The sequence below is a fragment of the Lemur catta genome, chromosome 18, assembly GCF_020740605.2.
Source record: "Lemur catta isolate mLemCat1 chromosome 18, mLemCat1.pri, whole genome shotgun sequence".
Lineage (NCBI taxonomy): Eukaryota > Metazoa > Chordata > Mammalia > Primates > Lemuridae > Lemur > Lemur catta.
This window is the reverse complement of record NC_059145.1, coordinates 43,260,210-43,274,498: the sequence shown is the minus strand read 5'-3', so window position 1 is coordinate 43,274,498 and position 14,289 is coordinate 43,260,210. Positions and strand designations below refer to the sequence as shown.

At 38.9% G+C, this 14,289-nt stretch overlaps 1 protein-coding gene across 1 annotated transcript; it reads left to right on the top strand.

Moving 5' to 3' along the window:
• Positions 1–392: 392 nt before the first annotated feature.
• LZTFL1 (leucine zipper transcription factor like 1) lies at positions 393–13,844 on the top strand. The gene is made up of 10 exons (XM_045529818.1): positions 393–564; positions 2,801–2,925; positions 4,948–5,142; positions 6,438–6,498; positions 7,604–7,675; positions 9,053–9,118; positions 9,204–9,281; positions 11,272–11,448; positions 12,267–12,370; positions 13,409–13,844. Exons 1-10 carry the CDS (start codon positions 562–564, stop codon positions 13,425–13,427), a joined length of 900 nt encoding a protein of 299 aa, XP_045385774.1. The 5' UTR covers positions 393–561; the 3' UTR covers positions 13,428–13,844.
• The last annotated feature ends 445 nt before the right edge of the window (positions 13,845–14,289 follow it).

Genomic DNA, 14,289 nt, shown 5'->3' with positions numbered 1-14,289 from the left:
CCTGGACGCGCTGGTGTTGCTAACCGTTTTAGCCACCTTGACACTGAGGCAGGAACTCTTGGGAGAGAAAAGTCTGGGCCACGCCCGCCCGACGCCCCGAACAACTTTGAAAGGTTTGGAATCTGCCCTCGGGGCACGAGCCTCGGGGGCGCCTAGGCCGTGCGAAGCAACAAACAGCACCTTTCCAACTACCCAAACTCCGACGCCCCGAGGCGCGCAAGCGCGTTGGCTGTCCCAGACGCCCCCTTCCCGTTACCATTGGCAACGGCGGTCAGCTCCCAAAGTGAACGTGGCATGAAAAGGAGGGACTTCCGGCTCTGGAAGCCAATGCGCTTGCGGCCGTCGACCGTTCATACGGTACTTCCTGTCGTGTGATCTTGAGGACCAATGAAAGTGCATAACTGTAGGCCAGGTGCTTCCGTTCCCATTAGCAACCGGAGGCTTCTAAACCATTTAGTCTCCCTCCCCCGCTTCTGCGGTCTAGCAACCCTTGGTAATCCGAGGTTTGGCGAGACTCCGTCTGGCCTCTCTCCTTTAGGCTACCGACTCCCGCCTTCCGCCATGGTGAGTAGCCAGCGCGCTGGCGCCGCGCCGCGCCGAGGAGGGGACAGCGGAGTAGGATGGAGACGTAGTGCGGGTGGGCCCGGAGTGGTGGCATGACCTCAGCGGATTTGAGTCCCTCTCCTTGGCCTCCCTGAGGAAGGAAGGGAGCCTGCCCCGGGCGCGGGAGGTTTGGTTAACCTTGGTCCAAGCTCCTCCGGGATAATCCTGGGGGAAGCCCTCTCCTAGCAGCCCCGCTCCCACCGCGTCGCTTGGTTTCTCGCTCCTGCTGGGGGTGCCGGGGCACAGTCACAACCTGCAGGGGGCAGGTGAACAGAGCCGGAAGGAACCGCTGCCTGCTGAAGGCGCAGAGCAGGGTTCTCACTCTATTTCAAAAAGCCCCAAGTTTTCACACATATGTGCACGTATACACACACATCTCTTTGGCAGCATAAACCGTTACGTGTTAACCAGCTGAGAAGGGAGAACGAATCCAACTTTCCGTGTGCCGTCGATCGAATCCAACTTTCTGATGTGGAAGCGACTTTAAGAATCCAAGTACACCATTTTATAGCTGAGGAAATTTGAGTAACATTTTTTTTTTGTTTTGGTCTGTTCAAAAAAGACCACTGATCCCTCCAGTGGATGTAGCGTGCCAACTTAAGTAGCATTCATATTTAGAACAGTGCACAGTACTGAAGTGTTCAGAAAAAGGGATGAAACCAGAGTTGAAAGCACCACTTAAATGGCCTACTGAAATACCTCAGCAACCAGAATTCCTATTTAGCACATGCTGTGTTCCAAGCACTGTCTCTGAGCTGAGAGTACACCTATGAACAAAACAGAGGGTTCCCTACCCTTATTGAGCTTAGAGCCTGTCCCACTCATTCTCTTTGATTTCCCTAAAGTATTATATCATGAGTTGAAAATATAATGGTGATACCACGAAAAATTGTTATCTGTCCCCATTCTATTTTCTCAATTTAGTTAACACCTGAGACTTTGGAGTCAGGTTCAGGTTCTTCATTAGTAAATTGCAGGTAATAACTAGGGTTGTTAAAGTGATAAATGAAATATGCATATAAAATAGCACAGTACCTGCTAAAATATTAAGCACTCAGTATATGGTAAGTTTTATTAGATTGTGTTCATTTTATCAGTACAATTTCTGCCTTATACGTCTCATAATAAAATTGTATATGGATATTTGGGCAGTCAAGAACAGGGAACTATTTCTGGTGCCTTACCCCTCTCTTCTTCTACCTCCCCCTCCCAAACACTTTATGGCAATATTTCAAGACACTAGCTTGGCAATGCTCTGGTAGGATTTCTTGCAGTATGTTTTCAGGAATAAAACTTTTTTTATTATTTTAATAGAGTATTTCTGCAGCAAAATTCAAACAACCTCTGATTTCCCCATTTGGATGCCTCCCGTTGTTTCTAAACATCTTACAGCTGATCATATCTACCTCTCATTTAACAGGTGACTAATGTCAATGAGGTTAAGTGACTTGGTAACAGTCACACAGGTAGATAGTTGCGTAGCTAGGCTAAAATCTGGTTTCTAACATATTGCTTTGTCTATTTATACAACATGTCGACCTATTCCATTTCCTTTCTAATGATTAGATCTATACAGTGTAAATGTGGAAGCAAAGGTTTATGAATAGCTATTTCCTAGGCTGATGCTATTTCTGTTAATGAATTCAGCTGTCCATTTCTGCTCCCTTTCTTCACTCCCATCCATTTTAGAGGAATTTTTCTGTCCTTTATCCTAAAGTTTATCCTTCTTAGTTTGAGTAATTTTACTTTCTTGGTCCTAGGATAGCCTTAACTCTCCTTGACAGGAGGGAAAGTAATTAACAGACATGAATTGGCCACCTGTGATGCACAGGTACTATGCTAGGTGTCATGTAGTGTTAAGAAATTATTCATGCCCTCAGGGAGTTTACAATCTAGTTGGAGGAGCAATACTTGAAAAAAAAAATGACTGTTAGTACAAGGTAGTAATCTATCTGAGGTGTGCCAAAGAAGTAGCAGAGATGATATATGCTAGTTTTTGGAGAAAGGCATAACTGTGGAGTCACTGAGGGTATATTGAGAGGCATCACAAAGTAGGTAAAACAGGTTAGGCCATGAAAGGTGGGTAGGGAAGAACAGAATTTGATGGATATCTAACAGTCTCTACCACAGAATACTGTATATTTTCATTGTTGGCTCTCTTCAAGACTAACAGTCAAATTACTTCTCTCTTTTTCAGGCAGAGTTGGGCCTAAATGAGCACCATCAAAATGAAGTCATTAATTATATGCGATTTGCTCGTTCAAAGAGGGGCTTGAGACTCAAAACTGTAGATTCCTGCTTCCAAGACCTCAAGGAGAGCAGGTATCAGAGGACTCTAAGGAAATCAAATAGGAATGTGGATTCCTTGTGGTAGCTGCATGGGGATGCCATAGCAGAAGCCGTAACAACTGTTTTTAGAATTATTACGATTATTCACTGAGAGCAGCTACACTAAGCCTCATAGATATATGAAACTCAAGAAACTGGATTGTGGTGGGAGCAGTTACTCTATTAGACATGCACATAATGATAATTATGGTATGGCAAAGTTTCAGAAGGGTAGTCAGGAAATTGCAAAGGACTTATGGATTAATTGGCTGGTTGCATTAAAGATTCCAGAACTTTATTTGAGTTATTAATTAAAAGATTAGAGCCATAAGACATGGCAATTAGTGATAAAACACCTATGTGGTTTATACTGAAGAATTAGGAGTGAGAAAACAACAGGAAACCATGAAAAACTTGTTGACTAGTACCAAAATTGTTAATTGATTTGTAGCAAGAGATAATTATTAGTTTGGTTGGACCAATAATGGAAGGTAATTAAATGTCAAGTCAGACGTAAGTGAAAAAGACCTCCAAGTAAGCTATGGCCATCATAAAGCCATGAAGGACTCCACAGTAGAGGCCATCAGCCTTAGGCTGTTATCCATTCAACCCATTAAACTAATTAAACTAAACTAGGTAATCGGGTTCCCTGACCCCCAGCAGATGACAACAACTTTCCCTAACCCCCAGCAGGTGAAAACAACTTAATTGTCAAGAACATGATATGTCTATTAAAGACTACAGAAGGATTGTTAATATATTTGATAAAGACTTTTATAAAAAATAAAATTTTGGTTTTTTAGAGTGGTTAAATTCTGCTGACTAGATGAACTGTAAGAAGAATTGTAAATCAAATACTGTTAACTTGAGTATAATTATGATAATACTTTAATGTAACTGGATCTTGATTGTGTCTTTTTAGAAGTGAGGGGGAATATAAAGCTGGGCTTGGGGCAGTTGCTTTTCACCTCCTGAGAGGCTTAGAGATAAGGGACTTTGCGGGGTAGAGGCAGGGAGAGGAGGGGACTGTGTTACTAGGAAACTTGTTGAAAGCAGGAGGTGTGGCCAGAAGCTTTCTCAAGGATTCAGCTGTTGGGTGTGTTGCTGAGATTGTGAAGATGATTGTATGTATGATACACCCCCAGTGTTACTGTAGGCAAGTCACCTCTACCCTTCAAACCTGTGTTCCTGCCTGTAAAGTTGGGGGATTGAAGAAGATGGTTCTGAAGTTCTCTTCCAACCCAAACATTCTCTGTGAAAGTAGATTTTTAATGCTGTTGTTGCTGATGATGTTCATTTTTATGGAGTGGTCAGTGGAGCTTTAATATAAGTTAGGTGTTTTTTTTTCATTTGGGATCTCAAGAATGCTAAAAGAAGCAATATATAATTACCATTTATTTCTCATAGGCATTTACTAACATGTGAATAGTTTATATAATTATTAAAATGCTGGAGAAGTAATAGAAAGGAGAAACTATACCTTCCCTGTGACTTTAGAAATTAAATGTAATAAAACTTGAGTTTAGTGGAGATTGAAGGAAAAAATGTTTAATACTGAAAATTTTAAGAAAAAATTACATGATGGTTTGGGGAATGTTTCTGAGCATGTACTTGTATTAATGGATGTGCGGCAGGCGTGGTGGCTTCCACCTGTAGTCCCAGTGACTCAGGAGCCTGAGGCAGAGATGGCTTGAGCCCAGGGGTTTGAGACCAGCCCAGGCAACATAGCAAGACTCCATCTCTTTAAAAAATGTTTAAATAACTAAAAAACTTTTTTAAAAAGGATGTGCACATTTGAAGAATTAGCCACAATTTAATCATTTGATTATATATCAAAAATTAAGTTTAAATTATTTTCAATCTGTCTTGTTAATAAAGAAGACAGTCCCCAGAGAGATTTTCACTGTAATCTTTTAATTCCTTAGATGACATGAATGTGGGTTTCTTAATTTTGTTGCATTTTGTGAATTAGTAAATTGTGTTATCCAGAAGTTTGGGTTCATGGTTGTTTTTCAGGCTGGTGGAGGAGACCTTCACCATAGATGAAGTCTCTGAAGTCCTGAGTGGGTTGCAGGCTGTGGTTCACAGTGAGGTGGAGTCTGAGCTCATCAACACTGCCTACACCAATGTGTTACTTCTGCGGCAGCTGTTTTCACAAGCTGAAAAGTGGTACCTTAAGCTGCAGACAGACATCTCTGAACTTGAAAACAGGTAATAAAATCTGTACCTGCAATTGTAACAATAGTAGCCCAAGCATAATCTTAAAATTTAGTGAATGTCTTTGGTGCTGCTTTTCTTGGGGCTAGTGTGTGAGAAAATTTGGGTGGGGTAGCAGCAAAGCATTGAGTCACTGAATGATTTCTTGGGTCCCACTCAACATCCTTTTAAAAATTCTCTCTTTCTACTGTCCAAGGTATTACAAAGGCCATTGACATTTATGAAATTGCTTTTTAGGCTATGATTAATTATTCCTTGTAGCATCTTTGTTAGCTTGGTCAGTATTACAGTCAGTCTTTATAGATAGGTCAGCTAAAACATAAAGATAAACAAAAAAATAAACAGTTGAAAAATTAATTCAAATATAATAAATACTGTCAATTCAGATTAGTAGCATTTGAAGTTTATTTCTAAATAATCACATTTAAAATTATATACATCATCTTTAAAATAGGAAATATAAAATATAAAAAATTTTATGAGCTGAACAGCATCAAAGAGCTCAATTTCAAAAATATGGTAAAACTGGTGAAGTTGAAAGTCCTTCTAAGAAAAGGCATGCCAGAAATCAGGAAGGCCAGACCACCGAGCCCCGTGAACTGCTCTCTCAGCACGGTCGCAGTTCATGTGGAAAGCGTTGAACAATGCTGAGAACAGCTATGGACAGGGAAGGAATCATTTAACTTCTGCAGCTGTCAGAAGGTGCCTGGTGAGAAAACTCTGAGAAGCTGATGTTTTAAGGAACTTAAAAGAGTAGTCACTGCCATTCACTCTGTAGCTTGTGCATGTAGTCAGCTTTCGTTTACCTTTGCAAACCGTCAGGTGTCTCACCCCGCATTTTGGGGGGAATATGTAATACTCTTTCTCAGTAGATACTGTGGACTATTTCCATTTTTCTGAGGCTACTCTATTAAAAATCAGTTTGTCTTTCTTGAATACATACTAGCTAATGATATATTAAGTAATAGAATAGTTTCCTTAGCATCTCAGAAATAGAGTTGACTAAATATTTTGCTGATATTTCTGTTAACATTGTAGTTTATTTCTAGCAATATATATTGTATACCTAGTAGCTGCAAAATACTAGGTGTTGTGGATGATTAAATTGGGTCCATGTGATTTAGATTTTCAACCATTTTTAACTCAACATCATTTCGATGTGGTAAAGTTTTGTCCATCTTGCTCTGTTCTCTCCTAATGTAATAGGTTCGTACCAGTGATTTTATTCTTGTGTGTGATATAAATCTGTTGTAATTGAATATTTTTTTATATTTGCTTTTATCTTCAAGAGAATTATTAGAACAAGTTGCAGAATTTGAAAAAGCAGAATTTACATCTTCAAATAAAAAGGTAATTTTTTGGTTATTCTAAATCCATATCTTAATAGCTAGTATTTAAAATCTTCATGTCACTCAAAGCATTCAGAGGTCAAAGTGAGAACTCTGTAGGAAAATCATTCAATTCAAGAGGAGAATTCAAAAATTGTCTCTCAGATTTTCAGGCAAAAGAAGTTTTAGAAGTACTATGAAAAACTGTTTTTACCTGTTATGACCTATACATACACACACACACATACACGCACACACACGCAATCCCTGCAGTCCAGTCTGAATCCCACCCATATGAACTGTTCACTGAGATGATGCAGAGCACAGGCTTTGAGCAAACATCCTGGCTGTGCCTCTCACTCGCTGTGTGACCACAGGCAGGTTACCTGAGATGGCTACGCCTCATTTTCCTCATCTGCCAAATAGAGACAATACCAGTAGTTACCCACTTCTCTTTCTAATCATTCTCATTATCTGCAGTGACCACTTACCATTCCATTTTGTAGATGCACCATAAATATTCCCTGTTTTTGGATAAACACTGCTAAGATGAAGCCATGTACATACTCAAAACATTTTCCAATTATTCCTTTGGAACATATTTCTGGCTAAGAAATGTCTGGGTCAGAGAACATGGATTCTTTTGTTTTTAATACATATTACTAAAGTGCCAGAATATTTGTGCCAAGTTGTTTTCTTCTGTAGTGTACTTGCCTAAGTCTATATTATAGTTTTTCACAGAGTCTAAGGTTCATGCAGAAATCTCTGTTCCAGCTCCCGGAGGTTAAAATCCTAATCCCTAGACATTAGGATTTATATCAGGTCTGACTTTGAGCTCCGTCCTTCCTTCCCTCCTTTCTTCCTTCATTTTCCTTCCTTCTGTATTTTTTTACAAGATATGGGGAGGATAGGTTCTATTTTTATCTCTAACATGTATTGGGCCAGATACATCTTAGGCACTGGGACATAACAAAGTGAAACCAACAAAAATCCTCATGCCTGTGGAACTAACATCCCAGTGGATATGTTTACATAGAGTGTCTTCTACTTAGAAAGTGCAAGCGTTCAGTGATTATAAATGCTTTATTCTGTGGTGATTTCAGTTTGGTTTCTTTATTTTGTTTCAGCCTATCATAGAGATCATAAAGCCAAAACTTGTTCCACTTAATGAAGGTGGAACAACAGAACTCCTAAACAAGGTAATGTCATCATTTTGAGAAATGGAAAACCTCTAATTCTGTCCTTTCATTGCCTGAGCAACTCTCAAGTAGAGAAACAGATGGGAGGAGGTTGATTCAGGCTTTGGTCCACTGAGGGTAATTAGTCCATCACAGTACCAGTGGTACCCAGGGGGCCAGAAGAGGGCATCTAGGCTCTAAAACAGCTCTTGCTCACACCTTTTCAAAGTCAAGGGAATGCAATTTTGGATAGTGTTTATTGATACATTTGAAGTTTATGATCTGTGATAACAAGGAAGGAGATTTTTTTAAGATGTTTATAAAAATTATTTATTGGCACATGTTGAGTATATCTGATCTTAAATGCTTGGGACTAGAAGTGTTTTAGATTTCAGATTTTGGAATATTTGCATTATACATGCCTGGTTGAGCATCGGATTTTGGATTTCAGATTTTCAGATTTGGTATGCTCAACCTGTATACAAATAAATATTTTTCATGACTTCTGTATTGTCAACATTATGCGAGATGTTGTTAGAGATAAAAAGCGGTGTGATACGTGGTCTCTTGCTCTCAAACACGTAATAGTTTTGTCGGGAAGGTAGAACTACTGTTCAAAGCAGAGACAGGAGAATCTCTCCTGTGTGCTACAGGTGTCACAGGGCAGCAGAGAAGACACAGTTCCATGCGGATGAGAGTAGGTGAGAACAAACTCTTGGGTAAGGTGGTGCCCAAGCAGGACCTTGAAGGGTGAAGACAGATTGAATTGTCAGAGGGAAGAAAAGGAGGCATGTTAGTCAGGAGAACAGAATGGGCAGTGGTCAGAGGCAGACAGGAGGCTGGCATGACCTGGGACAGAGTGTAGTGCCCTCTGACTGGGCTGGTGTGTGTTGGAGCCTGGTGAGAAGACTGAACTGACAGGTGATTCTCACGTGAGCTGCAGAAGAGCAAAGGTGTTTGGCCTCAGCTCAGTCAGAGCCATTTGGGGGCTTGAGCACAAGGTACTGAAGTGACGAAGATAGTGTTTTCAGGATAAGTGGCAGCAGCATGCAGTGTAGGCTGAGAATAGACCCAAGAGCTGCAGGACCAGTTAGGTGAGAGATGACAGGGAAGGGAGTCTTTAGAAGAAGGCTGAGGACAGAGGGCTGAAGGAGGAAAGGTGTGTCTGAGAAACTGAGAGAAAAGGAACTGGAAGTCTTAGAGCCAAAGCTGACTCACAGGTATTGAGGCTGGTAGGCTGGGCAAAACTGGGATATTACCAAAATACCAATAGTGCATTTTTGAACTATTATGTAATTTACATTTAATTTTAAAATTAGGTTTTTAAGTAAAACAAGTAGTAATTTCAAATATTAAATATTTTGGTTAAAATAATAAAGCCTTAATTTCCTCACAAAGGAAATTTCAAGACTTCAAGAAGAGAATGAGAAGTTGAAGTCAAGGTTGAAGACCATAGAAACACAGGTAACTGAAAAATCCTTTAACTAAATTATCGAAAGAGTTACGTACAGTTAAATACTGAATGTGTTTTGTTTAAACTTCATTATAGGCTACAAATGCCCTGGATGAGAAATCAAAACTAGAAAGAGCGCTGCAAGATTTACAGCTCGATCAAGGAAATCAAAAGGTGAAGATAGTTTTAGCTATCTTTTCACATTTTCTAAGTAGAATAAAGTTAGAAACTTAAGTCTTAGTTACTGTTCATTATACCCTACCCCCTGCCACTCCCTGAGACAGATGCCACTGTTGTCCGACACTGGGACATGCTTGCCCAGAAGAGGCCAGGTGAGAGCCAGTGCCCTTCCCTCCATCCATCCTCTGGGCAGACGGGGCAGATACACAGCTCACTCGCCTAATATGTCCTGGCATTTCCCCAGCATGCAAGGTATTCTTAAATTTTTTTTTTTTTTAAGTTTTTCCCCTTTTACTTTGACGTCCAATTATAGTAGAAAAAAGGAAATGAAAGGAAAAGTTTTTAGTTAATGGATTTATGTTTGGGTTTTATTAGACTGAACATTATGTAAGTTTGCCTCCGATGAGTGTGACAAATGGCATGAATTGACTGGTTATGACTCTTCAGATCCATCTGTATCTGGCAGCACTGTGCAATACAGCGAAATCCAGTGCTGTAGTTCTCCGGGCTTGTCTGAGTATAGTGACTGACATCGTGTGCAGTTTTGTCCCCTGTGGCCTTTCCATTGAGTGTGGCTGCTGTAATATGATTTCATGTGAATGAGACCGTTTGGGTGACTTCAGAGCAGCACTGGGTTTTCCAGTGGTTGTACTGTCATTATAAAACGTCTGCTAAACATTTCTAAAAATTTACTTCATTAGGTTTTTGTTAAACTTTTTTCTATGAAAAATTTCAAGCATATGCAAAAGTAGAGAGGACAGCATAACGAACCCCTGTATGGCCATTACTCACCGTCACCGGTCATCAGCACATGACCAGTCTGGTTTCAACTGAACCTCTGCTTTCTTCTTTCCTCCCCCTATGTTTTTTGAAGCAAATCTCAGACATTGTACCATTCACCATTTCATCTGTAGAAATTTTTTAAGTAGGGGGATACTTCTTATATGGCTAACAAAAAAAAAAGGAAAATATATATGATTTTCAGTCATTATATGCCAAGGACCATAGATTTATAAAACAGAGCTAAATGTCCCAGAACAGCTTTATAATTTCTCAAAAGTACAACAATTGCAAACATTTTTGGATGATGAACTTGTTTAAAAGCCATTTGAGGCTTTGTTCCAATTTTACTTTAAGATTTTAGACATAAAAGCAAAATGGATACATACCTTCATTAGTTGGAGTGAAATAAAATGTTTTTTAAAGAGACCAGATTCAAAATTGAGCAAGGATTTTTTCTTTTGTTGAAAAGACTGCTTCCTATTACATATTTACCAATTATAGACCATTTTCCTGTCATATCAATATAAGTCTTTTTTCTCTCATGAATCTCATCCAGTCAAAAACAATATCCAGATAGAAGATGCAGCTGTTTACATTGTGCTTCAGTTGTCAGAGTATGCAACAATGTGCATCTCATTAATATAAAAAACTCAAGTCTAGCAAATTTAGAAAACCATATAATCAGTTATTAATTATGCTCTCATGGTATTTTCTTATAAATAGTGACTAAAACATATGTCTATTAAATTTTTGGTATAAATTGTATTATTTTTATTTTTCCATCTGTATCATTTTGAAGAATTCAAAATTCTTTATCAGGATTTTTTTTTTTAACTTGGCTTTTCAAAGTGAAACCTATTTGCCATCTCAACTGCGGTACACATGATGTTGTCAAATTTAGGATCTCACCTCTCTTCCTCTTAGAGTGGAATACCAGCAGTTCATAAAATCATATTTTATATATTTGGAACTCAGCGACTACTGAGTGTCTGCCATGTGCAAGACACTGCACACCAGCGGCTGACAATGGGGTAGGCCTGCCGGCAGCCCTAGAGGGCAGCGCTTGCCCTGGCTGGTGAGGAAGGCTGGTGTGCACACACACACCATTTCTCTCATCTCCTATGACGGTGAAAGGCCATTCTAAACACTTACTATTTAGGATGTCAACAGGAAATTATGTTCATGTATTCATTTTTCATAGGATTTTATAAAGGCCCAAGACTTGAGTGACTTGGAAAACACAGTTGCTACTTTAAAGAGTGAGTTTCAGAAGACACTTAATGACAAGACAGAAAACCAGAAGTCACTGGAGGAGAATCTGGCAACAGCCAAACATGATCTACTCAGGGTTCAGGAGCAGCTGAGAATGGCTGAAAAGGTCAGAAGACTATGTTTGAGGGATTTGTCTATTCAGGTCCAGTTAACTGATACTTACAGTATAGAGAACAAATGTGACTAAGATAAATGTTAAATAACTACAGATTCAGATTATTTTTTCTTACTGTATTAGCCAACTTATGTTCTAAAGATTGATCCTTTCTGGGTACTGATATTCTTCCACTTTTGGTACTAGATATCTGTGATAATAAGAAATCTCCTCTCCTTCTGTGGGGTGGTGAGCTGCTCCTCTGTAGGCGGCTTACAGCCCACCCTGCATGGGCCTGTGTTACTCGTCTGCTTCTTCCCACAGCCCGCAGAGGAAGGGGCGACTTTTGTTTTTCAAAGGATTTCTATACCTTCTTCACAATTTGTATGCAATACGTAGAGAGCTAGATTCTTCATTTTGGGGATTAGACTCTTAAGAATATGGAGCTAAAATTTAACTAAATTAAAAATCTTTCTCCTAAAATACTGACACTACTTTGGGATTTGGAAAAAGATTGTGCTTATTTTACCTGAAAATTAATTTAATATTTCAAATAGATTTCCCATATCTAACACTAATATGCTTGAGTTATTTGCTGACATTGTACTTGGGAAAATGTTACTATTTTGTTGGCTTCTCATTTCAAAGAATATGTTTTTAAAGTTTGAATAGTCTTAATTTTATATAAGTATGTTTTTTAAGGAAATTAGAAAATAATATAAGCAAAATATTAGTAAAGTTAGAGCAAAAAATATATACATTTTCATCACATTTGTTACTTCTTTCCTTAACTATTTTTTAGTAATGGGATGACATTTTTCACTAAGCAGGAATTAGAGAAGAAATTTCAACAAACAGCTGCTTATCGAAACATGAAGGAAATTCTTACCAAGAAGAATGACCAAATCAAAGACCTGCGGAAAAGACTGGCAAAGTAAACCACGCTGATCCTGCCTTGAGATTTATCTCCCTGAGTTGATGTTTGTTCTCTGTTAAACCTAAGCTGTGTCCAGAGTGGTCAGGCCAGTGGGTAGTTGCTTGATCATTTAGTACAGAAGCCTTCATTTGAGGAAAGCAGAGGAACTTCAACCTGGTCTTGTCAATAAGGCCCACCAGGGCTTCTTTTTAGGTTCAGCTAGACCTGTAGGCTCACATGTGACTACAATAAGCCACTCTTGGTGATGGATTTACTTAGCAGGATACTGGACAGGAAACACAGCAAGCTAACAGGGCAGCATTAGCAATTCTCCTCAGTGGTGTCCTTGCAGCAGTCCGAGGGCTGGTCATATTGTGCCCTCGAGTGACAGTTTAGGTTGGAGAGAATGAGATCCATGCAGATGGGTGCCATAGCCAGCTTGGCTTAGAAATCCATGCTGTATGTAGGACCAGTATCTGTTGTAGCACCTGCATGATGCCCAGTTAGGGACATGTTCAGTTACAAGAACTATAGCACAGAGGGAAATCTAAAATGTGGCTCCTACTATTTATAGTTCACTCACAGTCCTCCTAATCCAGATGTAGTCTACTATTTGGGGTCATTTTTGTCATCAGGTATTTTGCCTGGAAACTCAGGTACATTTTACTTTTATCAGACTTCCAGGGGAACAGAGCTAGAAAGTGAATTCAAGATCAGATGTGTCCTTAGAGAAGGGGGTTTCTTAACCTTTTGCTCACATAGTCATAACAACTATTCTTGGTGATTTGACAATCGAGATAATTATACTAAGCCATCACAGGTCTAAATGCCAGATATGGAGACTTGGAGTCCATCTTCCCACCTGATGCAGAAATCCCCTCTGACTCACCATCATAATTCCTTGAATGTGTCTGACTTCTACCATAGCATCATTTTAAGTGAAAAATGTAGTATTACTGGCTTAGTCACTGGAGATACTTCAAGTAAACTCATTTGGTAATGATGATAACAACAAAAGAAGTATCCTGACATTATGCTTTTAATTCATATTTCCAGATATGAACCTGAAGATTAAAAACCGAAGATGTCATCTCGAAGCTGCCACAATATGAATATACAAGCTCTCTCACCTCAGGCATGTATTTTGAAGCATTTTGTCATATTCCCTCTACTTATTTTTCTAATATTTGGACTTTGCTTCTAATATTTAGAACTAGAGTTCTTACCTTCAGTTGTCTAATAGAGAATAGAGAAAACCTAGTGATTCTGGCCGGTAGCCCCACACACTGGTCTGCCGAGCGCTCCAGAGTCTCAGTTTGCATGCAGTGAGGATTCTTTACAACAAAGAAGAGATTTTTAGAGTGGGAAGAAGAGTCTTATCCTTTTGCATTAGTATAAAGAGTATATCTTTTTAACAAATGTTAAAGAAGCTGATAATGTCTGTATTTGTGTATTCCTCAAGGATAAAAATAAAAAGTGTTGTTAAAGATAATTTAAAATATCTTTTTTACTTTTAAAATTGAAATCTTAATTCATTTACTCTATTTGAGTATCAAAATAAGTATGAAGTCATTGGAAATGTGAACACCATCTATTATGGGGAGCACTTTTACCTATAAGGAAAATTACTAGCAGTGAACATGAGGATTTGGTTAACTTCTTTTGCTTCCCCATCTTAAATGTCATCCATCAGAGGAGGTTCAGACATTTTTTGCAGCATGACTTATGTATTACTGATGGAGAAGTCAGATCCATCCTGTACTTCTACAGTTTAGAAAGTATTATATCTGGTCTCAGAATAAATGTAATCTTTATATTTGTTTCCAGAATATTCTTTTAAATTACACATTAAATAAGAACACCTTTAAAGATACCTATACTCAACATAAAATCGGTTAGCAGACCTCAGTTTGGACTTTTGATTATAGTTTATTTAT